This window comes from Natator depressus, chromosome 3, assembly GCF_965152275.1.
Source record: "Natator depressus isolate rNatDep1 chromosome 3, rNatDep2.hap1, whole genome shotgun sequence".
Taxonomy (NCBI): Eukaryota; Metazoa; Chordata; order Testudines; family Cheloniidae; genus Natator; species Natator depressus.
The window spans coordinates 207151384-207176253 of record NC_134236.1 but is presented as its reverse complement, the minus strand read 5'-3'; the positions used below and the strand labels follow the sequence as shown (position 1 = coordinate 207176253).

The following is a 24870-nucleotide window of genomic DNA, read 5'->3' as shown; positions in this document are numbered from 1 at the left end:
AGAGCCCGCCCAGAGCGGCCCCTCTACCACAGAGAGCGAGCGCAGAGCGGCCCTTCAGAGCCAGGACCAGGGCGAGCGACCCGCTATCTACCATAGAGAGCGAGCGCAGAGCGGCCCCTCGGCACCACAGAGAGTGAGCACAGAGCGCCCCGCCAGAGCCAGGACCACAGAGGAGGAGCGTAGAGCGGCGCCTCGCACCATAGAGAGCGAGCGCAGAGCGGCCCTTCAGAGGTGGCGGGTGAGTGCAGAGTGGGGCACCATAGAGAGCAAACGCAGAGTGCCCCGCCAGACCCGAGACAACGGCGAGCGACCACCGAGCGGCCCTTGTGTACCATAGAGAGGGAGCACAGAGCGGCCCCTCTCTACCATAGAGAGCAAGAACAGAGCGCCCTACCAGACCCAGGACAATGGAGAGCGAGCGCAGAGCAACCCGTTACCTACCATAGAGAGCGAGCGCAGAGCGGCCCTTCAGAGCCACGACCACGGCGAGCGCAGAGCGGCGCCCCGGCACCATGGAGAGCCAGCGCAGAGCGGCGCATCGGGGCCATAGATAGCGAGCGCAGAGCGGCCCTCAGAGGCAAGACCATTGAGAGCGAGCGCAGAGCGGCGCCTTGGCACCATAGAGAGCAAACGCAGAGTGTCCCGCCAGGCCCAAGATGATGGCGAGCAATCACAGAGCGGCCCTTCTCTACCATAGAGAGCGAGCACAGAGCGCCCTACCATACCCAGGACCATGGAGAGCGAGCACAGAGTGGTGCCTTGACACTGTAGAGAGCGAGCGCAGAGCGCCGCGCCAGAGCCAGGACATGGAGAGCGAGCGCAGAGCGGCCCCTCGGCACCACAGAGAGCGAGCGCAGAGCGCCGCGCCAGAGCCAGGACATGGAGAGCGAGCGCAGAGCGGCCCCTCGGCACCACAGAGAGCGAGCGCAGAGCACCGCGCCAGAGCCAGGACATGGAGAGTGAGCGCAGAGCAGGTTTCAGAGTAGCAGCCGTGTTAGTCTGTATTCGCAAAAAGAAAAGGAGGACTTGTGGCACCTTAGAGACTAACCAATTTATTTGAGCATAAGCTTTCGTGAGCTACAGCTCACTTCATCAGATGCATTCAGTTTTTTTCCACTGAATGTATCCGATGAAGTGAGCTGTAGCTCACGAAAGTTTATGCTCAAATAAATTGGTTAGTCTCTAAGGTGCCACAAGAGCGCAGAGCGGTGCCTCTGTACCATAGAGAGCGAGCGCAGAGCGCCTCGCTAGAGCCAGGACATGGAGAGCAAGCGCAGAGCGGTGCCTCTGTACCATAGAGAGTGAGCGCAGAGCGCCTCGCTAGAGCCAGGACCACGGAGAGCGAGCGCAGAGCGGTGCCTCTGTACCATAGAGAGCGAGCGCAGAGCGCCTCGCTAGAGCCAGGACATGGAGAGCGAGCGCAGAGCCGTGCCTCTGTACCATAGAGAGCGAGCGCAGAGCGCCTCGCTAGAGCCAGGACCACGGAGAGCGAGCGCAGAGCGGTGCCTCTGTACCATAGAGAGCGAGCGCAGAGCGCCGCGCTAGAGCTAGGACATGGAGAGCGAGCGCAGAGCGGTGCCTCTGTACCATAGAGAGCGAGCGCAGAGCGCCTCGCTAGAGCCAGGACATGGAGAGCGAGCGCAGAGCCGTGCCTCTGTACCATAGAGAGCGAGCGCAGAGCGCCTCGCTAGAGCCAGGACCACGGAGAGCGAGGGCAGAGCGGTGCCCCTGTACCATAGAGAGCGAGCGCAGAGCCGTGCCTCTGTACCATAGAGAGTGAGCGCAGAGCGCCTCGCTAGAGCCAGGACCACGGAGAGCGAGCGCAGAGCCATGCCTCTCTACCATAGAGAGCGAGCGCAGAGCAGTGCCCCTGTACCATAGAGAGCGAGCGCAGAGCAGTGCCCCTGTACCATAGAGAGCGAGCGCAGAGTGCCGCTCCAGAGCCGGGACCACGGAGAGCGAGCGCAGCCAGAGCCAGGACCATGGAGAGCGCGTGCAGAGCGCTGCCTCTGCACCACAGAGAGCGAGCCCAGGGCGGCCCTTCAGAGCCAGGATCACGAAGAGCGAGCACAGAGCAGCGCCTGTCTCCATAGAGAGCGAGTGCAGAGCATGTCAGCAGTGTCTGGTCAGGGACCAGGGCCCCATTGCGCTAGGTGCTGCACAGACACTGGACGAAGACATAGGTCCCATTGCGCTAGGCGCTGCACAAACACAGGGCAAAGACACAAGCCCCATTGCCCTAGGCGCTGCACAGACACTGGACGAAGACACAGGTCCCATTGCACTAGGCGCTGCACAAACACAGGGCAAAGACACAAGCCCCATTGCCCTAGGCGCTGCACAGACATTGGACGAAGACACAGGTCCCATTGCGCTAGGCGCTGCACAGACACTGGACGAAGACACAGGTCCCATTGCGCTAGGCGCTGCACAAACACAGGGCAAAGACACAAGCCCCATTGCCCTAGGCGCTGCACAGACACAGGGCAAAGACACAGGTCCCATTGCACTAGGTGTTGCACAGACACAGAGGGAAGACACAGGTTCCGTTGTGCTGTGCATGGCCCTAACACAGCAGCCAGTCTAGTGGGAATCAGGATCATAGAGGGATGTAATAGAAACATGGGGTGAGTCAGTGGAAGGACATAGTGAGGCATAAGAAGCAGCTGTCCCAACTCACTAGCTGCCAAGCCGGTGACCCCTTTGTAGCACCAACTGCAGAAAAGAGTTTGAATGAGGAGGCCTTGTGCAAGTGATGGGGTGCTAAGCTAGGCTTTATAATGGAAGTTAGTTGCTATCATATTTATGCTAAGTGCATGCAGAGAATCTTTCTCCTCTGCCAGCCATCCTTGATAGGTGAGACGTACTGGTTCTCTGACTCCTGCAGAGTGAGACGCCATTTTCATGGGTTTCCTTCTCCGCCCTAGCACTCCAACATCCCCAAATCTGTTTACTCATCATCACTGCCTGCTCTTTCAGATTAATTAGCTGCTTGGCTTCCCAAGCTGGCCTCAAGCAGATGTGATGCAGCAGTGGCCAGTGGCTGCTTGTGTCCAGGGGGAGAGATGCCTGTGGAACCCAAAGCATCTCTTCTTTGTTTTGGAGAAAGTAATCAGAGACTGATATGGTGGGGTCAGCAGTTTGCCTGAAACACCCACCCAATTAGCAGATGTTGGTCCAACTGGGCATTGTTAAGTGGGTTCTGCTGATTCCTTGAGACAGGGGGACTCATTAACCCACAAAGATATAAAGGGGAAGGGTGTGGCTCTGTTAACCCCCCCCAAATATTTTCCCTCCCTTCTCTTCAGTCAGCCAGCCTCATACTCCCCTTCTCTGCCCCCACATTCCCTCAGCCTCACAGTCTCCCTCTAAACTCATCCCAGACACTTCCATTCTCTCCCTGTTCAGTCCATAGGACACATGTGAGAAAGACAAGGTGGGTGAGGCAATATCTTTGTGAAAAGTGTTCTCCCATGAGTGATAGGGTGTTTGTGTCTTTTATCACTTTTCAGTGTGAGTTAATTCAAGGGCATACTATCTGAGTGAAACCAGACAATCACTACGCTCACCAATGAACTCACACAGAAAATAGTTCTTTATTATAAAATATTTTAATGAATTGAGCAGTTGTTGCTGTGTCTTTAGTGCTGAACAGCAGCAACACCTGAATTAAAGCATTCCTACAGATCTGCATGATCAGATGCTGTTTTGCCTGCAATGAAGTTTCTTTATGGCCTAGAATTCCTGAATAATTTGCTGCTGCCTGCCTTTCCATAAGGCAACTTATATGGTCAGTAATCCTGACACAACCAACTCATATACCAAACATTCCATGGACATCAGATTCTCTCTCAAGACATTAAGGCCCTGTCTTCACTAAGGAAAAAAGTTAAGTTTTTACTACATGCTAGCTAACACATGGTAATTGACACATGGAAAAATCCTAGAGAATTCAAGCCAGTGGTAGGTTTTGTGGTTTGCTTGTTTTACTAATTATTTAGGAAATGTTAACGGATTTTAAAATAAACTTTTGTTTAGAGAAACATTATACTGTAATATAATCATGAGCTCTCTCTGTTTAACAGGGTGTTACCATATTACAAAGTGAGCATCTTTACACTTCCCACAACATGTTGTTTCTGGGGATTTTATTAAATCAAGTGAAATCCCTGATTGCACTCATTTAACAAATCAGGCATGTCTATCAGATATTAATATTAAAAAAGATTGGACAGGTGTGTTTTTTGGGGCAGGTGAATGTACGGCAATTGTAGCTTTAACATGTTAGCAAATCAAAATTCCTAGTCTTTACCTCAATCTGCTAATGTGTGTTAAAGCCACAGCTGCCTTGATTTCACTAGGATTGTACTTGTATTAGTTAATACGTGGTTTTAAAAAAACCACCTTTCCTTCATGCAGCAGGAGACTACCAGTGCGATCCTACTTGTGATGGACATTGGTGGGCAGCTAAATGGACATATAAAGGTGCCCTCTTACAGCAGTAAAAACAAGTCAAAATGTATCTGATTCAGAATAAAGGTAGGTGAGGTTACCCAGCCTGTCTTGGGGGAGCCTGTCAGATGTGGATGACTATTCTAGGGAAAAAGGTGAGTTTGGAACAATTGTTGGCAAACGTACATGACAATCCTAGTGTGGATAAGGCCAGCTGTAGCTTTCACACATTCGCTGCTCAAGGTAAACATGGAGGCCTGTGATCCTGCAGCACCAAGGTATAAGTCACCTAATGCTGCTGGCTCACGATCCCACACCGGCAGCTGAGCCCCTGGCTGCACTACCAACATATGTGGGGATAACGGTGGGAAAATCCACCTCCCTGAGCAGTGCAGTGACAGTGACCTAACCACCGGTGTGGACAGCACCAGGTGGACGGGAGGGCTTCCCCCGTGGACCCAACCACAGCCCCGCGGGGAGGGGGAGCACCTAGCGTAGGTAGCTTTCAGAGTAGCAGCCGTGTTAGTCTGTATCTGCAAAAAGAACAGGAGGACGTGTGGCACCTTAGAGACAAACACATGTATTTGAGCATAAGCTGTCATGACCTACAGCTACAGCTCAGACAGCTTATGCGCAACTAAATGGGTTAGTCTCTAAGGTGCCACACGTCCTCCTCGCGTAGGTAGCGTGGTCACTCAGCCCTGCCAAGGGTCAGCAGCCATGTGGCGGGCAGAATAGGCCGGGGCTGCAAAGGGGGCCGTGCTGTGCCCTGCCAGCGCCCCCGGCCTCCTGGAGGTCTGGGTAGAGCCAGGCCTGCTCGCCTGGAAGAGCCTTTCCTCTGCCCTGGGGGCCCAGCCACAGATCTGTTCCCCTCCCGCCCGCTAGGCGGCGCGGCCGGGCGCCTCCTCCCATGGCGCCACGTGGCCCTGCCCGGGAGGTGCGGCGGGCTGTTCTGGGCCCCTCTCCGTGCCCCGGCCCCGCCCTTCCAGCGCCAGGGAGGGGGGGGCCAGGATGGGCCCGCTGGGGGCGGGGTCGCGCTCCAGCCAATCGGTCGCGGCGACTGCTGGCGTAGGCAGCTCGGCAGAGGACCAATGAGGAAATTCCGTGCCGGCGGCGCCGGCCAGTGACGTGCGGCCGGCGAGGCTGTTGCTAGGCAGGTTTGGGCCGGAGAGGCGGCTGGGCCCGGCTGAGGCGGCGGCGGCGGCGAGCGGGCCGAGCGGAGCCGGGATGCCCTACAAGCTGAAGAAGGAGAAGGTGGGGCCGGCGGGCAGCGCGGCTCCCTCCCCCCAGCACCCCCGCGGCCTGCCCCCGCTCCGGCCCGGCCTCCCGCCAGGACAGGGAAAGGGGCCGGTTGCGCGCTGGGGCCTGGGCTGCAGCCTGCGGGGGCGGAGGGGCATGGGCTGTGGGGCTGGAGGGGGCTATGGGGCACGGGGGCTACGGGGCATGGGCTGTGGGGCTGGAGGGGACTGTGGGGCACGGGGGCTATGGGGCTGGAGGGGACTGTGGGGCATGGGCGCTATGGGGCATGGGCTGTGGGGCTGGAGGGGCACGGGGGCTATGGGGCTGGGGGCGGAGGGGCACGGGGGCTATGGGGCATGGGCTGTGCGGCTGGAGGGGCACGGGGGCTATGAGGCATGGGCTGGGGGCGGAGGGGCACGGGGGCTATGGGGCATGGGCTGTGGGGCTGGAGGGGGCTATGGGGCAGAGGGGTGGAGAGTGTGGGGGCAGAGGGGCCTGTGGGGCGGGTAGGTGGAGGTGCCAGGGCGGGGGGGGGTTATGGGGCTGGGGGTGGAGGGGCACGGGGGCTATGGGGTATGGGTTGTGGGGCTGGAGGGAGCTATGGGGCGGAGGGGCACGGGGGCTATGGGGCAGAAGGGTGGAGAATGTGGGAGCAGAGGGGCCTATGGGACTGGGGGCAAAGGGGCATGGGGGCTATGGGGCATGGGTTGTGGGGCTGGAGGGGGCTATGGGGCCGAGGGGTGGAGAATGCGGGGGCAGAGGGGCCTATGGGGCTGTGGGGCAGAGGGATCTGTGGGGCTGGAGCCTGGAGTGAGCTATGGGGCAGGAGGGTGGAGAGTGCCGGGGCAGAGGGGTCTGTGGGTAAAGAGGCATGGAGGCTGTAGTCCAGGGGGAAGAAAGAGTGGGGGGCAGTGGGTCTCGCAGTGCTGCCCCGATAGGGGGTCAGTAACAAGGTGCCATGGTGCAGGGGGAGGGGCAGCGGTGCCCCAGGCAGGGGTACGTGGGCAATAGCATAGCACTATGGCGCAGACATGAGGGGCCCCAGGCCTGCAGTGCAGGTATAAATCAGCACCTGCCTGTGAACTCTGACACAGTCCAGGCACATTTGGTGCAAAAAGAGGCAACAGCTCCAGCGGCATGGTGCAATCCCTGCGTCGTGCAAACACACACGTGGCCTCGATGCTAGTGGTGACAAGGCTCAGGCACTTGTCGGGCTGCAGCATTGCATGGAGTGCCATAGCAAGCAGTGTGTGGGCAGGACGTGTTCGGTGAACATGTTGCCACAACCCAGGGTCATATCACCCACACCGTGCTCACTCAGGTCGTGGTGTGGAAACCCACCTGGAACATGCTGCCATGGCCTGTGCATACACGATGCATCTGGTACATACATTGCCATGGACCACAGCACAGACTGGCCACACACAGTGAAAACACTGTCCATGCATGTTGCACTGGTGTCTGTAGGCAGCAGACTAGAGTACTGCACTCTAAGCCCATCCTCTGGGTGCACTAGCCTCGCTCACATTCCTGGCTGCTGCACGTCTGTTGTTTATCTGGCTCTGGCTTCTCTCTCCCCCCTACTTCCCCTTTCTCCCACTTCTCTCCAACCCCAGCTCTCCCACCTCTTTTCCTGTCCCCCACCCTCTTCTCCCCAGTGCTCTGTTTCTTCCCCCACAAGCACTCTTTAGTCCCTTTCCTTCCCATTGTACCTGGTGCGCTCAAGGCTTAATTGCAACCCTTTTGTGAGTCCCGTGTTGACTAATTCTTTGTACCTTTTTTGCTGTCAGATGCCCTCTCGTAGGGCTGGTGTTTTAGCCACATGTTGCATCAGGAACGTTTGAGCTGTAACCACCTAAACTAATTCCCCAGCTGCTGTCCTGTCCTGGCATTGCATTCCCCATCACCCATCTGTGGTGGGCCATGGACAGGCCCCAGGTCCTCTGAGGGAATCTTTAGGAGTGTGACAGCATTCTTGTAGCCTGATTCTGTTTGGGAGGTTAACTGCCAGCTTTCCACACTGCAGGGGGTGGGTTACCGAGTCAAATCGGCTGGGAAGAGGATATGATGTATGTAATGGTTGGACAGTTGGGATGCCCCAGTCTTAGTTGGGTGCAGAGTTCTCCAATGTGAAGGGGAAGAAGTATCTCAGGGAGCCCCCATTTTAAGAGACATGGATCGTGGATTATTGCTGGGGTGGTGTCTCCGTGGCAGTCTGTGAAAGAGTGAAGCAGATATAGGCAATGTCTACACTGCCCTGCCGTTCAGACTATGGGGGTGTGAATAGCAGTGCCTTGTGCACTGAAGTACTGCACTATAGCTCTTCTGTGTGGATGTAGCGGGTGCAAATTAAGAGGTTCCTAGTTCGCATTAATGTAGCCCTGTTTGAAGAGGACTATGTTAAAGTGAACTAGGAACCTTTTAATTTGCCCCCGCAAAGTCCATGCAGGGGATTTATAGGGCAGCACTTTGGTGCACAAGACACTGCTCTTTGCACCCCTGTGGTCTGAACAGTGGGGCAGTGTAGCCAAGCCCACAGAAACTTGTGTGTAACTGAACAGAATTAAATCTTTTCCAAGCCCAGTGCAACTGAATATGCTCTCTTCTCATTGTCCCAGGAGCCTCCAAAGTCTGCTAAAAGCACCACAAAGCCCAGCAGCGGCAGCAGTGGTGGTGGGAAGGATGGCGGGGCAGAGAATTCAGAGGAGGTAAGGCATTCATCTTGCAAAGCATCACACCTATACAACTCTCTCTTGTATGGCATCTTTCTTTCAAATTGTCTCTTCAACAGCTTTTCTGAATAAGGAACTTAATGCGCTTAAACGTGGTAGTCAATGTCAAAGGTAAAGAGAGGCTGATTGAGGCGGGAAGGTAGTTGGAAAAGACAGAGGGTGAGAACTGAACCCTGTGCCGCTCTGTAGAAATAGAGACTTGAGGGGGAGCGCAGTTAGATATGCCAGAGCCACCTATGCAGATGGGCTAGATTACACTAGTGAAGCCTGCATTGACAGCAAGGACAGTGAAGAGGAGAAGACATAGCTAGGAGAAAGAAGGAAGCCTGAATGGAACAGAAGTTTCCTTGGGATGGTCCAAAATGTTATTGAGAGGTGAACTCAGTGGTGGAAGAGAGCTTGCAGTTTGCTTGGGAGAGAGAGGCAAGAGCTGGGATAAATTGACATTGGAGTTCAATTAAGCATGGGGAGAAGAGTGGTGGATTTGAGAGATATGGAGAAGGTAGTAGAGGAAGTTTGAGTTTCTCACTATTGTAACACCTTTACTGACAGCAGGGGAAGATCTAATATATGCAAACACACATTCTATATTAAAAGTGCTACTCAGAGCGTCCTTTGCCCTGGGTGCTGGTGCTGCCAAGAAAGACACATCTGGAGTAGTGTCAGTACAGAGTAACTTGCTATAACAAATAATGTAGCATATTAACACACAGTGTTTCTGGAATGAGCAGAAACTCAGGCAGATATGAATGTTTTGGTAAGATTGATCTCATTCGGTGTTCAAACGGTGTGGTTGTCTTGGGCTCTGGAGATAGAGATTCAGCCTCCAGGAAGCATTTTACTCGCCATCTAAGGAGGCATGCTTATTTTTTCCATTAATTTACTTTTTCAGGCAAGACTCTCCCCACTTCCATCTCAATCTAATACAGTCTGATTAGGAGAGTGTGTGCTTAAGTCTTTGCTATGTGCTGTTCTTGAGAAAATTGAAATGTGTTGTACTATAGCTCTAGCCTGGGAATTAGAGGTTGTTAACTTGTTTAAAGTTAGAGAGAGGAGGAAGGGTAAAAAGTCAGCAATTCAGTGGGGCTGTCTGTCATCAAAACAGAGTATTAATTTATAAGCTCCCCCACCCCCAAAGATAAACACATTAAATTTATAAACGGCTCAAGCAACATCTGTACTGATAGTAGTTGTTCTTTCTGAAGACCCCGTGTTACCACTTATTATGCCTAAACGAAGGTGTAATTGAAACAGAGTCTGAAGCTGGAGTAGTTTGCCTTGGGGACTCCCGTTTAGTGATCCGTGGTCTCCACTCCATTTTAGTCTCAGCCTGTTGGTCCCCACTCCTTTTCCATGCTGGATTTTCCCCCTTTTTTGGTGTGTACAGTTTTAAAAACAATTTCCCACCTTAGTTCCTCCTGGCTAGAAGGAAGCAAGGGGACACCAACACCAGCCACATGAGTTAATCATTGCCTCTTGTACAGCAGTCTTGATCCTTGGATCCCACAGTGCTGTACAGAAGAACACAAGTCTCATGTCTTCAAACACAAAGGTGGCCATCAACAATCAGAAGCAACCAAATTAATATTGAGCAGTCCCCAGTCAGGTTGGTGAGAAGCTGCAGTGCTGCATTCCTAGGACCAAGTGATGAAGTATGAGAGTATAAATAGCATCGCTCGCAAGCTTCCTTCAGTGACCCAAAATGGCAAATAATGTTGGTTGCTACGGATGTAGAAGAAACCTAGAATGGTTTTAAAAAAACAACAAAACAAACCCCAAACAACCACCCCGCTCCTTGTTGAGGTAGAACATCAGCTCTCTTTTGGTGATACAGCCAGGAGGAGGGAGAAGCCAGCTCTACAGTGTGCTTCCTACTGTGTGTTTCTTCTCCTTCTTTCTCATTAGGGTTACCTGTAAGGCTCTGTTCAAGGCTGTTCTTCCTCTTGTGCTCTCTCCCCCTTAGTGGCAGACCGCTCTGTTATGGAATGGATGAGTACATGTCTCTTGACACGTAACCATTTTTTTTCTTAATTTGGATTAAATTCTTCCAGGAGACAAAGTGACTAATCGTAATGCTCAGAAACATTCATACAGAACTATCAGCAGACATACTTGTAAGTCAGCAATCCATCACATGTTGTTACTACCTGAATATTTGGAGGATGGATTAGTTGGTGAATGGAACAAGAGACGTGCATTGTGTGTGATCCTTTCTGTGGAAGGCAAAAGGGAGTTTGGGTTAGTGATGCGTCCATGAATGTGTTTGAGGGGTAAGGCATGTGGGCTGAAGTTGGACTGGATTCGAATGTTGCCCTAACTGGGGATTTCGTAGTTTGTCACTGATTGCTTTGAGAGAGGTGAGGTTGCTCAGGTGCATTTCTTAAGAGAAGTTTTGTTTCCTCTGGGGGGTTTTTTGGTGGGGGGGGAGAGTTTTCCTGTTTTGAAGTTATCAATAGATATTTAAATGAGTACTGTATAGAGCAAGAGGGCAACCCTGCTCCAGCACGTCTCCCTGTTCCCTCCCACCACATCACAGGAAGAAGCAGGCGACTTGCTGCCAAACTTGCCTCTCAAACAGAGTTTCAAATTCTGCTTCCAGAACAAAGCATTTTTCCAATGGGCTAAGGCTCTCCATAGAGAAGCCCTGCTCTGGTAGACTTTACAGGTGCAGCAAATTGGGACTTCTTTCTGTGAATTTTAGCAGGTCTACAGGCGGGTGAGGCAATAAATCAGGGTGAGTGTGAAGCAGGTGAGGGGCTGGGCTTGGGAACCTGCACTAAGCCCTTAGTTTCAGCACTTTGATGCCTGTGCTGTAAGCTAGTGGTGAATTCCGCTATTGTGGACGAGCAAATAAAAATACCATGCAAGCCAATCATGGATCTGTACTGGAGAAGGGAAACCTTTAAATCCATGCGCGAGTGCAGAGACCCGCCAGCCCTTCAAAACATTCAGCAATGCCAGTGATGGGGGAAAGCGGAGGATGCAGGATTAATGCCTATAAAATGTACATTCATTTCTACCTGGTCAAGAGGTCACTGAGCTAAGGTGAAAGTATCAATGGTCAAGTGGCAGCAGCACCTAGTAGCTAGGCACGGGGCTTTTAAGGTACCTACTTTACTCCAAAAGAGAAGTTACCAGTGCTAGGAATCTCAGGAGTAAATCTGTGGAGATGGGGGAGAAAGGGACCTCTGGGGAAGTGGTTTCCTTAAGGAACTGGATGATAATGGAAGAAGTGTCAGTGTAGATCTTGGAGGAGGATATGCTGCTGCAAATCATTTCAGTATTAGCTGGGGGAATGAGGAGGAGGAGAGTTACTCATCTCTAGCCAGAGAGAGACTGGGAGGGGCAGGTGAAGTGGGTGGGTGGAAGAGAGTTAATGGCCTGGAAGAGGGAGTGAGGCTTGCCAGCGCATGGGGAGGGAGGAAGGGTGGAGAGGTTGCTCTGCAGCCTGGAAAGTGGCTCGGGAGAGGCAGGGATGAGACTCCCAACTCATGGGGGATAGGGACATGCCTGTTGTTCTTTGAGTTGCTGTCTCATGCACTTCATAGGCATTTCTATGGGACTTGTCACTGCAGTATGCTGGGATGTCTGCAGCTGATTGAACTAGGGTTGCTTCAGGTGTGGGGAGGTGGATTTTAATAGAGGCAGTTGGCTAGAGGCGGTAGAAGAGACACTTACATGTATCGGCTCCAGGGGCTGGAGAAGAAGAGTCAGCAAAGAAAGGGCTGAGAGCAAATCTGGGCTGAAAAGCCTGGTGAGCTTAGGAGCTTGAGACAGCAGTGAGGCAGGACTGTGTACCGAGGGGTGAGGCAGCGGAGAGAGCATTCAGCCACAAATAGGAGTGGCTGGAGTATGTGAGAGCACAGAGAGGAGAACCTGTGAGCTCAAGGGTATGGGTGGGAGAATGACACGCAGGCTCTGGGAGTCCAGGATGAAGAGGAGGTCAAGGGCCTGGGGCTTATCTGAGGACACAACGAAGTCCCCAGGGAGGAGGAGGAGGAGAGTGTCTGGCTATGGGGAGGAAGAGTCTGTGAGAGTGGAGAACCAGAACTTAGCTTTGGTGGTGGCTGGCATGTCCTCTGGGCCTGAGCAAGGGGGCTGCTCCAGGAGGAGGTAGCTTCCACACTCCTTGTGCATCAAATGTTGACATTAGTTTTTAAAGCAGCCTCTTTCAGAGGGGAATAGTGTAGCAGCCTCCCTGAGCTGCCTTGCCTTGGCGTAGTGTGAAGGCGTCTAAGTCTGTCCTATCCGGATAGGAGATGAGTGCCCAGCCTCATTCTTCTCAGAGACCAGCCAGCCACTGAGCAGTGTTAATCTGGAGAGAAGGGCTTTTAAGGTGGACATCTCTGTGCATTAAGTGACAAGCTTTCAGCTTCAGTGATCCATTTATGTCTGCTGCATTTTCAAGGCTAGAAACTCTTTAGAAGAAAATGCAAAATCGTCTTCTGAGTTTGCATTTCTCCCCCGGCCCAGTCAGGAGTGGGTGGGGGACCCCAATGGGCTGGCTCTGCCAGCAAACCTGTGGGACAACAAACCTACCACGGGTAGTGCGTGATGAGAGTAAGAAGTCCTCCTGGTACCGGTTTCCACTAAAATCTTTCGGAGCACAGCAGTGTGAGGGAATAACTATAAACCCCCCATCCCTAGCCTGAGCTGGGAGTGTACAGAGCCCCTCCCTGTGCAGAGAGGAGTTCTGTGTTATCAGGATTTCTCTGTTGGGCTTTTCTCTAGCCAGCAAATCTTCGCTATTCTTTTGACTCTCCAGCTGTTAAAACTTTACACAGTGCTTCCCTCCATCTACAGCAGCTATTCAAGGCTCTTCAAAAGCAGGAGTAGTAAAGTACCAAGGCCCTTCCCAGACTCCCAGTGAAGTGCCTGCAGCCAGACCCTGTTAGTATGCAGCGTGGTCTCTGAGCTGGTAGAGTTCCCTGTCACCTCTCTAGGTGAGAAGGGGGGACCAGGAGAAGGGAGATCCCATCAGTTTCAGATGTCTTTTGAAAGTATTGTTTCCTGCCGTGCTTCCCGCAGAGTGTTTCCAGGTTTAAGGCCATCTGTGTTCCTCCTTGTTTCTGGCTGTAACGTCTCTCCTTCAGGCTGGCCCGTCCTGTGGACTCTCTGCCTTTTCTTCTGCCCCGTGCAAAGGGCATAAACTAGCTTGGAGAGCTCTCTTCTTTTTAAGTTCCTTAGCGGTGTTTGAACAAACCTCTGAGTTGCTAAGGATATTCCAAAGGCTGAATAGTCAGGGGAGGAACAGAACTTTGGGACTCTAGAAAGTGTCCAGTGGAAATCCTGCCAAATGGAATCAGTGGCCTAAGGCATCAAATGAGAGATCAATATTCAGGAATAGCCTAGTACTGGAATAGCATCCCCAGTAACTTCATAGCACCTGTTGCTAGTGTCTTATCTCCAGCCTTCATCATTACATGGGCCAGCTCACCTCCCACAAGCAAACAAGCAGCCGCTGAGACGGCTACAGCAATGGCCTATGTGGAAATCTGTTAGGAAAGTAACATTTTCACTGACTTGAAATGTGATTTATCAGGTAGGAGTGAAGGGGAAGTGCTGGTGTCTTGTGAGCCACCACTGGCCTACATGAGCATCCTGTTTAGTAATTCTTTCCCCTGCCCACTCACCCCATGTGTCCGCTACGACTCCCCTGCACCACTGAGTGCCTGGGAAGGCCTCTTTGGCGAGACCTCTGTTCTTTGTCCTCTTCCTTGCTAAACAGCTCAGCCTCTCCTTGCTGAACACCTCCTGTGCCTTGTGTGGATCATCTCTTCTCTGCTGCTGGCTTATCTCTGCCCTGCAACACACTGACATTGTCAGGAAGTCTAGCCAGCTTGTGCTGTGTGCCCACCTGGCATCTGTCCCTCCCTCCCTCAGGCTCCGTCTTCAAGGGCCTCTCTAACCTTTAATCCTCTGGTATGTCCCCTGCACCCTTCCCTTCTGCTACTCCCACTATCTCCGACACCCATTCCTCTCTCTCTCATAGGATTTGTTTTCTTGAGCAGTCAGGTGTGCCCTGGTCTCCAGACCTTCCTTTGACCTGTTTACCTCTACCTGCATCTCATCTCCCTCCTCCCCTTTGCTCCAAGCTTCTGGAGGATGCAGCTGATTCCTGTCTCTGCAGTTATTCTTTCAGGATCTCCTTTTGGCTACTTCTCCACCATGTCTCTCTTCCATCTACATCTTATTCCTAGGATTTCATCTGCTATAGGGGGAGGGAGGTCAGTTACCGCCTTTGCCCCGATGACTCTCAGATCTTCCTTGTTCAGCCTTGCACCCAAGTGCCTCTAAAATCTCTCCCTTGATGTCCTGCTGTTAGCTCTTCTTCGTTCCCCTTGTCCTTTCTCCAGCACTTCCTCTGTCACCCACCTCTCCTCTCCCTGTATCTAGGTTGCCAGCCCCCACTCAGGAATCTCTCCTATAACCAGGCTGGAAAGGATGGGTTTTAAGAGCCTTTGTGCTCTGGTCATCTCCCACTCCAGTTACTGCCATTGCTTCCTCGTGGGTGCCTGCTTTCCACCTACATTGCTGACATCCCACAGCTCTGATCATGTCAGTCCCCCAGCTCCCTCCATTAGTTTCCTTTCTCCTTCCACTAAAACTCGTGGTCCCTGTTCTACACAACTCTACCTTGTCCTGCATCTCTGCTCTCATTTCCTCCTGCTTCATTGCTCCCTGCAAACTTCTTGCATACCTGCCCCCTTTGTATCCTCCCTTCTCATGGCTGAGCTGTGGAAATGGTGTATCCTCGCTCTTCTCTTTTCTCTTTCTTCAGGCTATCCCTCCCTGTGCCAAGTGCACCCCTCTAAAACTCATTCTTGAAAGGTCTTTTGACATTAATCCACCAAAGAAACAAGTCTGAAAAAGAGTTGCCACACCGTTTCTGAGCTGAGCCTTTCTCTGCATGGCAGCGCCATACACATCTACTCTGTGGTGCGTGAGAGCTGCTTGGACAGCTGTGCTCTGTGCATCACCAGACAGCCCCCAATGTATGAGAGTCCAGTGGCAAGTTAACATTAGGCCTGCGTTCTCTGTGCTCATTGCGTAGCTGTCCCAGGCAGACCAGTCTCCATTGCCTTTGAGGGCTGGTTAGTCCCAGGGTTGTGTCCCTGGTGGAGTTCTAAAGCCTGGTGTCCTGTTCTGTGTCAACTTCAGGAATCCTGTGTTTTCCATCCCTTGCTCCCACGCACGCAGACTTAAACTTCACTGTGGAAAGAGGTTAATGATGGGGTACCCCACATCCAGCCTGGCCTGCCTCACACCCTCTGCCCCTTGAGTCCACGTGCTGGGCAGCACCTCTGAGCATCAGGGATGGGGTAGCTTACTGGGGGCTCAGGGGACAAGGACTCACAGGAGAGGCAGAAGTGGTGTGATGGAGGTTTGGTGGGGTGGAGCAGCTCCTCATCCTGGCACATCCTCTGGTGCTATTGCATGTGATGATGTGCTCGGTAAATACTGTAGATGGCCGGGGTCTCCCTAGGCGGGGGGGCTGGAACAATGTGTATAGTGGGGGGGCTGAGAGCCATTGACCCAAACTGTAAACCCTGGATATGATGGAAACTACTTCAAACCAGGGGGTGCTGCACCACCTCCTGCACCCCTAGTTCCAGCACTTATGTCCCTAGGTGCTTCCAGCAGGCCCTAGTGGAGTAGGGGGCAGAAGATGGAGAGGGGAGTACAGGTGGCTTGCACAGAGAGAGGCTCTCAGCTGCAAGGCCGGCCATGGAAGAGGGCACAAAGAGCAAGGCTGCGGAAGAGAGCAGTGTCTGGGTTGGGCAGGGTGAGGCCAAGTAGGCAATGACTGTACAGCATGGAGGAATGGCTGCTGGCTCGGGGGCAGTTACTTTGCTCTCACAACAAAGGAGCAGAGCAAAGCGGGTTTTAGACTGACCCAGTCTCCATCCCATTCTGTCTCTGGAGCATTCGCCTTGGTATCCAGGCCGCTCTGTACCACCTTTTGGGCTCCTTCTCCAGGTCCCTTCACACTGTCTCCCCAGCTGCCATCTCATGGTTCTGAGGGGTTCCCTGTGCGGTCATGCACACAGGACCCTGGCAATAGCTGGGTGACTGCTACTGGTGGCACAGAAAGTTCTCGTGCCCCCCCCTCCCCCCCCGACAAGATACAAGAGCCATAAACCTAGGCTGGGAGCTCTGCAGCAGAGGTTGCTATCCCATGGCATGTCTGGACACACCCAGCACGTGAGTTTTACTTTGCGCGGGTGCTATAAATACAACAGACTGGACGGCAGGGATGCAGGGATTTGTAGGATGTGCTCAGGAGCAGAGACAACAGAGAAAGCTCAGTGCTTGAATTACAGGGGGCTGGGCTGGCCTTGCGATGTTTAGGGGCTATCTCACTTGTGCCTGATTCAAAGGCACCGGTGGCGGGGAGGTGTTTTGGCCCCCCTCTCACAAGTGTTCCCAGTAAAGTGCTCAGTGGCGCAGCCACGCAGCTGTCTTCCGTTTATCACACATGTCACACACTGTGCCTCTCCCCCGGAGCGGGCACTGCCAGGGCCAGGCTGCTGACTCAGGCTGGGCAGGGCTGAGTGGCTGCTGTGAGGGTGGGAGTGGGACACAGAGGAGCTGGAGTGGCCACTGCATTGCCTGCGATTGGGCCAGGGAGAAAGTAGGAACTGCGGTGAATGGGCAGAGACTGAGAGCAGCAGCCTCTGGGGAGAGAGACACGAATGGCCAGGACCCCTCTTCCCAGCCTGGACCCAGCTGGTCCCCCCCGCTCCCCATGCAGGGCACCCACCCTGCCCCCCTCTAGCCCTGACACCCCGACCTCCCCCCGCTCCCCATGCAGGGCACCCACCCTGCCCCCCTCTAGCCCTGACACCCTGACCTCCCCCCACTCCCCATGCAGGGCACCCACCCTGCCCCCCTTCTATCCCTGACACCCCAACCTCCCCCCGTTCCTCATGCAGGGCACCCACCCTGCCCCCTTCTAGGCCTGAAACCCTGACCTCACCCTGCCCCATTCTAGCCCTGACACCTCGACCTCCCGCTGCTCCCCATGCAGAGCACCCACCCTGCCCCCTTGTAGCCCTGACCTCCTCCTGCTCCCCATGCAGAGCACCCAACCCCTTATATCCCTGACCCCCGACCTCCCCCCCACTCTCCATGCAGAGCACCTACCCTGCCCCCTCTATCCCTGACCCCTTCTAGCCCTGACACCCTGACCTCACCCTGCTCCTTCTATCCATGACACCCAGACCTCCCCCCGTTCTCCATGCAGGGCACCCACCCTGCCCGCACTATCCCTGACCTCCAACTGTCCCTGCTCCCCATGCAGAGTACCGATTCTGCCTCCTTCTATCCCTGACACCCCGACCTCTCCCCGGTCCTCATGCAGAGCACCCACCCTGATGCCCCCTCTTCTCCCTGGGGTGGCATTGTTTGGCCCCCCTCGAGTGGAGTCCTGTCCTCCTGCAGGGGTCCAACCCCTGTCTGTGTCTTTCCTCCTCCTGGCTCACCTGGGCTGGGTTCGGGCTGGGTTCAGTCTGGGATGTGGGGGGTGGCAGCGAGCCCAATGTTGGGAGCAAGACAGTGAGGGAAAGCACCCCACAAACAACTGTAGGGGTGGCCAGACAGGTTGCTTTTATGCAGTTAGGGCATCAGCGTAAGAGCCTGAGGTTGGAGTTGGAGTAAAACCAGAAGCATACAGAGGGCCTGATCCTGACACAAGTAGTCCTTACCCACCCAGTCCCCTCACTGCAGTCACTGGCAATACTCAGGTGAGGAAGAGTTTTCAGGATTGGGCTCAGGAACAGAAAAATGAGGAAAATGCATTCCAGGGTCAGGTGCATGTAAATGAGGGCAGAATCTGGACCACAGTGGGCCAGATTTTCCTAAAAGATAAGCTCTTAAATGAAGTGTCCAGAGTCCCATTGAGCGCTCGTGGGTTCTGAGCTCTTTGGGAAATCTGGTCCCTTCCCTTAGGTGCTTCAATGGTAGGGGTTGGGCACTGGCTCTTGGAAAATCTGGGCCAGAATATTCATCAGGAGGGGAAACCCATTGCACTCTTCGACGTTTGTTTTGTGACATCAAAAATGTGGACACTTCAGAACTGAAATAACCCACACCCTGTCAGCTGGTGGGGGAAATGAGTTACAAAAGTTTATGCAAGCAGGGAGAGGAGACAGAAGAAAGTTAGCTATTAATGACAAGTCAGGGTTGATAAAATACAGAGGGTAGCACGATTTGGTTTCTGGCTCCTCCTCCCCCTGCAATTTACACTGCTAGTTTTGATTTTACTGCTAGAAAAGTACAAAGGAATGTCAGAAAGAGGCATCCTCCAGATCATGAATACTGCAGAAATTAATCACTGACTGTAGCTCTGCCTGCAGTTCAGTGTGGGGCAGCTTTAACTCTTTATTTTCTAAATGAATTCAGAATAGATTAATTGGAAAAGTAGGACATGCTGCACTTTAAAATTAGACATGGAAATGTTAAGGAAAAAAGAAGCACTCCAAGATTAGAATTATCGACTGAATGCTCCCAGCGGCAGATATCAAGAGGGACATTCAACGCAGAATTGACGTAGTTGCCATGCATACGTGGCATGATTGCTGGACCCTGCTCTGAGTTATTGTCTAGGCCCCCCTGTTTCTTTCCCATAATTCGAGCTGCTAGATTCTTCAGTTCAAGAGGAGGCTGACAGTGTATTGTCTTGGTAAACAACCTGTGAAACTGTAGCCCACCACATGCTTGTGTATCAGGTTACTAGAGCTGAGATCTGGGGTTCTGGATTGTCCTGTTCTCTTCTTGATCTCCCCTGTCAGGTCCAGCAGCAGCAGCTGCCACCACCGACTTCAAATAAGCGCCCCAGTAACAGCACCCCACCACCAACGCAGCTGAATAAGATCAAGTATTCTGGAGGACCCCAGATTGTAAAGAAGGAGCGACGGCACAGCTCCTCCCGCTTCAACCTGAGCAAAAACAGGGAACTGCAAAAGCTCCCTGCGCTCAAAGGTAAGGACAGGGGGTTGGACCAGATGACCTCCTGAGGTCCCTTCCAACCCTGATATTCTATGACATGGCAGGTTTGTGGGTGTGTATGTCTGCTAAGTCTCAGGTCTGCCTGGCTCACTGGAACCCATCTCGAGGCAGGACAGCCACAGTCCAGTGGTCACTTTGGAGACAGCCCAGCAATAGTCATGCTAGCCTTGATGCCTACAGTACCATAGTGAAAGCAACTGCCACTTCCTCAGCCATTGGGGGCTGAGAGCTTCCAGTTAGGAGTCACAACTGAGGTTCCAGGGTTCCTTGCCCATTGCTGTCTGGCTGCAGCTACGTCCTTATGCTGCTTCAGTCCCCCTCTGGTGATAGGGTAGCTTGTTGTTTGTATTCCCATAGGGCCTAGGGCCCTCCCTGTGCTAGGTGCTGTACAAACACAGAACAAAAAGACAGTCCCTGCCCCAGGACAAGAGACGACAGATGGGAAGTACAAGCAAACAATGAGACAATACTGGTCAGTGTGATAGGCAGTAGCTGAGCCCTGCAACCACAGTAAGAGCCCTCCCCTTTCAGAGTAAGTAAAAGGAACCCCGTGAGTGTTCTCCCAGTGGGACAGGGGCTCCAGCAGGTCCAGCCACAGCCCTCTCTTTAGCATCAGTGTGCGAGTGCTGCTTCTCCCAGGAGTTTTCAGAGCATTTCCCCTTGGTACTAGGGGTTTACAGAGCTCCTCCCCTGGACTGTGGGGCATATCTACATTCCCCCTCCAACGGTGGTGCAGCTGAGGAGTAGGACAGTCTACATCCTACCTCTACCCTAGGGGCCAAACCTGGGCCCCTATGCAGCAAAAGGGCCATCCACTCTAGCCTCCACATTCTACCTGGTTGTTCCTCCAGAGCTGCTTCCCAGCCTGGCTCACCTGCTTTCTCAGCTCCCTCTCAACTGGAAACCCCAGTGTAGATCCCACCCAGACCACAGTGACCATCTCTTGCACATCCCTCACCCTGCAGCAGGCTGTTGTACTCTCCAAATCCTGCTGCTTGTTGGGTAGCAGGGACCTGCCTTTTATTTCCTGCTTGCTGCCTCGCTCACAGCCACTAGTCGCATGTTCTGAGAAGAAGACAGATGCAGGTAAGAGGTGAGTTCAGTTCACGCTGTGACGTGGCACTATCACAGGGCGTGTCTATGTTGCAATCCCAGGGGGTGATTGTGGCTCGAGTGGACATACTGAGCTGGCTTTAATCTAACTATCTCGGACCAGCGCAGCGAAGTCGTGGCAGTATGTGCTTCAGCGTAGGCTGGCCGAGCCTGCCAGAATCCTGGTAATTAGTCATGGGGCTAGCTCGTGGCAGTCCTGCAGCTAGCTAGATTAAAGCCAGCTCAGTGTGTCTACTTGAGGTGCAGTCATACCCCTTGATAGCCGTATAGACATATCCTAAGAGGAGGTGAAAGCTACACAGACTACCGTAAATGAGAGCCCTCGTGGACACTCTTATTCCAATGTAAGAGAGCCTCTTTTCAGTTTAAATTACATTGCTTGGGAAGCCACTCATACACCAGAATACAAGTGTCTGCTCTGTGTGTGTGTGTGTGTAACTAGATCTGTATAACTGGTAACACTTTCCAGGGTAGACAAAGCCTTAGTCTGTCTGCCTGCCTCAGTTCCCCATCTGTATAAAGGGGATAACAGCACTTCCCTGCCTCCCGTGAGGATAAATACAGTTACACATTGACGCTCTTGAATACCACAGTACTGGAGGCCGTGTAAGTACCGTAGATAAGAGTTGTTAGCACAGGAGTGAAACGTGCTTTGCTGTCCCTGCCAGATGCTCCCGCTCATGAACGAGAAGAGCTCTTCATACAGAAGCTGCGACAATGCTGTGTTCTCTTTGACTTCATCTCCGACCCGCTCAGTGACTTGAAGTTCAAGGAGGTGAAGCGAGCTGGTCTCAATGAGATGGTGGAGTACATCACGCACAACCGGGATGTCGTCACCGAGGCCATCTACCCTGAAGCTGTCATCATGGTAGGACTAGCAGGACTATGGCCAGTTTTCTGTGATCACCCCCCAGCAGGTGCCAGGGCAGTCAGGACTGGAAGAGGCTTCTGTCTGCATGCCTAGAAATTGGACATAGTGAGAGGCATAAGTGGGGGCAGCTGGAGAGAGGAAGAACAACTTGCTTGGGAGGAACATGATTATGACATCTTTAAACCCTTATTAGCCATCCAGAGAATGACTGGGGTGTGTGCGTGAAGGATGGGGGAATAGGTCGGGTATAGGGCAGCGTAAAGCATTTGTCCGCAGCACAGACACCACTGGAGGTGTTTGACGTCAGCATGGCAGCTGTAACCCTTTGGCCTCCAGAGCGGGAGGTGTTTGGGAACAGTTATAAAGAGCCTCAGCTTTGGGCACTGCAAGAATGTCAGTCCGTGGGCCAAAGGGAAGGCGTGGAAAGGTCACTCATCTGCCTTCTCACTTCAGTTTTCAGTGAACCTCTTCCGGACCCTCCCCCCCTCGTCCAATCCAACAGGAGCAGAGTTTGACCCCGAGGAGGATGAACCCACACTAGAAGCTGCCTGGCCACATCTCCAGGTAAGAGAGAGTCTGCCAGCCTCATCTCCAGGTCATGGTGGGTGAATGGAGTGCAAGGGGCCGCCTGGCCAGGTGACAGACACCAAGAGGTAGGAGTGGGAAGGAAGGTACTGAGTTTTCGAAGCACAGATTTCAAATATCTTCTCCCTGTGGATACTTTTACTTTTCTTTGGGGGTCAGCACAGGAAATGAGGCCTTGGATTCTGCAGCCTCCCAGAAGTGAGTGCTGCTTAGCCCCAGGGATGTTGGTGCAGACTGGGAATGAATGGCTAGTCTAAGAAGCTTAGGGGGGTCTTGTGTTTTTGAAGTTAGGACCCTTGGGACTCCCCCCTTTATTTTTTCTCTCTCTCTCAGAAGCCCCAAGCCTCTGCTCCCCTGCCTCTGGCCCAGGAGGGTGAGAGAGAGCTCCCGTGAGAGGAAACAGTGCTGCTGCTGCTTCCTCCCTCTGGCACAAAGCCTGCTGGCCAGGAGCCTCAGGCCCTCCACAGTGGGTGGGGCCTATTAGGTCCCCATAAGAGCCGTACTTGGACACCCAGACCATTTACTTCACACTTTAACCGGCAAAAATAATTATGTGCAAAACTGATAGGGAGCAAACATTTCAGCAGAGACGTGTGAGCACAAACTGGGAGGTGCTCAAGGACTCCCTTCTACATGCCCACAGAGCCACCGTTCCTCAGGCATGGACACAGATAGGAATTGAAAACTGAGTAGCATTCTGGGGAAAGGGGGATGTGGTGGAAGCAGCAAAAAAAAAAAAAAAAAAAAAAAAATCAATCAATCTAGGGACAGAGCTCTGAGAGAAGGTTAAGAAAACTTGATCAGATCAGGTTCTGCAAGTACCTACGCACAGAGATGGTATCTGTTAGCAGAGGGCTGTTTGATCTAGCAGACAAAGGCAGAAGACGAGCCAGTGGCTGGAAGCTGAAGTGAGAAATACTCACAGTGGAAATGAGATACAATTTTGTAACCGTGTGGAGTAATTACCCGTTGGTGCAGCGTACCTATGGATGTATGTTGTGTTGGTAAAGGGGGTGCGGCTCGGGTCGGATGCTAACAAAACTCTTCTCAACTGTTAATTGTTTCCTGGCATGTTAGCGCTAGTGACGCCTGCTGTAACAAACCACCATTAAAAATCTTTAGCCTTTTACTAATCAGATGGGAAAAGGAACATTGTTGATGCGTGTAAAGCATGAAGAATTAAGTAAAGCTTTTCTTTTTTAAAAAAGCCCCCTCTTACTCTCCTCAGCTGGTGTACGAATTCTTCCTGCGGTTTCTGGAGTCGCCCGACTTTCAGCCAAATATAGCCAAGAAATACATTGACCAGAAGTTTGTATTGTCAGTAAGTAGTTCCAGCTTCCCCCCACCTCAGACCCCTGTGAAGGGGTGCTTAGCAGGCACCCTGCATATCACTACCCAAGCAGCCCCCATAGCTTCCTCGGAGAGGATGGGTAATAGGCTCAGTTCAGAGAAGGACAACAAAAATGATTAGGGGTATAGAACTGGTGCCATATGAGGGGAGATTAGTAAGACTGGGACTTTTCAGCTTGAAAAAGAAATGACTAAGGGGGGATATGATAGAGATCTATAAAATCATGACTGGTGTGGAGAAAGTAAATGAGGAAGTGTTATTTACTCCTCATAACACAAGAACTAGGGGGTCACCGAATTAAATTAATAGGCAGCAGGTTTAAAACAAACAAAAAAGGAAGTATTTTTTTTTCACACAACACACAGTCAACCTGTGGAACTCTTTGCCAGAGGATGTTGTGAAGGCCAAGACTTAACAGGGTTCAAAAAAGAACTAGATAAATTCATGGAGGATAGGTCCTTCAATGGCTATTAGCCAGGAATGGTGTCCCTAGCCTCTGTTTGCCAGAAGCTGGAATGGGAGACAGGAAATAGATCACTTGAGGATTCCCTGTTCTGTTCATTCCCTCTGAAGCACCAGGCATTGGCCACTGTCGGAAGACAGAATACTGGGCTTGATGGACCTTTGGTCTGACCCAGGAGGGCCGTTCTTAGGCAGTGCCTGGGCAGCTCCACCTTCCTTCATGCCCTCACTGGAGGAGCTCTTGGGGATGCTCAGTGCTGGGGGAACCTGCAGGGTTGCCACCATTGAAACTCATTCTAGAAGCTGCTTCCAAAGAGAAGGTCCCTGATGGACTGGGAGAGCAGCAAGGGTTTCCCTGCCCTAGAGCTGGGCTGCGTGAGGAGAGGTGGACTCGGGAGCCTGCACTGGCGTAGCCTTTGCTCTGCTACAGGAGTCTGAGCAGCTGCTAGCGACAATAGAAGTGGCTGACCGTGGGGAGGCAGCAGCGTGCACTGCGTGCAGAGGGGTGCGCTCCAAACTGGAACATACTTACACTGATGAGCAGAAGCTTTCCCCTGTGCAATCAGCAGCCCGTGTCCAGGGGAGAGAGCCTCAGGACTAACTGAATCCCTCTTTCCACAGCTGCTGGATTTGTTTGACAGCGAAGATCCCAGAGAGCGAGACTTCCTGAAGACCATCTTACACCGAATTTACGGGAAGTTCCTGGGCCTGCGAGCGTACGTGAGGCGGCAGATCAACAACATATTTTACAGGTGAGGGGCTCTGCCAGGCCCAGCGGTGCTGGGAACGGGCTTGGAGGACCTGGGGAAAGCAAAGCCGAAGCATTCCTTCTGTTCCCAGCCCCGCCAGTGACTAGGCGAGTCAGGTCGTGTCTCTGGACATGGGAATAGTACTTGCCTGTGCTACAGGGATATTGAGGATTCAGTAGTGCAGAATGCTTCTGACTAATGTGGGAAGTGGTAAGGCTTTCTTCCCACTGCCATGCCCCACAGCAGCCCTCTGCTGATCTGGGAGCCTGGGCTGATCCCTTACCCACTCTTGTGTAGCACGTCCTG

At 52.9% G+C, this 24870-nt stretch overlaps 1 protein-coding gene across 2 annotated transcripts in view; it reads left to right on the top strand.

The window, feature by feature from the left end:
* The first annotated feature begins 51 nt into the window (after positions 1 to 51).
* The window catches only part of PPP2R5D (protein phosphatase 2 regulatory subunit B'delta), a 52132-nt gene continuing 27313 nt past the window's right edge, over positions 52 to 24870 (top strand). The window contains exons 1-7 of one of the 2 annotated variants that reach the window (XM_074949804.1): positions 52 to 974; positions 8310 to 8399; positions 19217 to 19406; positions 21215 to 21414; positions 21871 to 21981; positions 23231 to 23323; positions 24437 to 24567. In XM_074949804.1, coding sequence (XP_074805905.1) covers positions 657 to 974; positions 8310 to 8399; positions 19217 to 19406; positions 21215 to 21414; positions 21871 to 21981; positions 23231 to 23323; positions 24437 to 24567 — 1133 coding nt within the window. In that variant the 5' untranslated portion in view covers positions 52 to 656. Of the gene's footprint in view, positions 975 to 5583; positions 5707 to 8309; positions 8400 to 19216; positions 19407 to 21214; positions 21415 to 21870; positions 21982 to 23230; positions 23324 to 24436; positions 24568 to 24870 lie in introns of those variants that run through there. The other variant, XM_074949805.1, reaches the window with a different exon arrangement.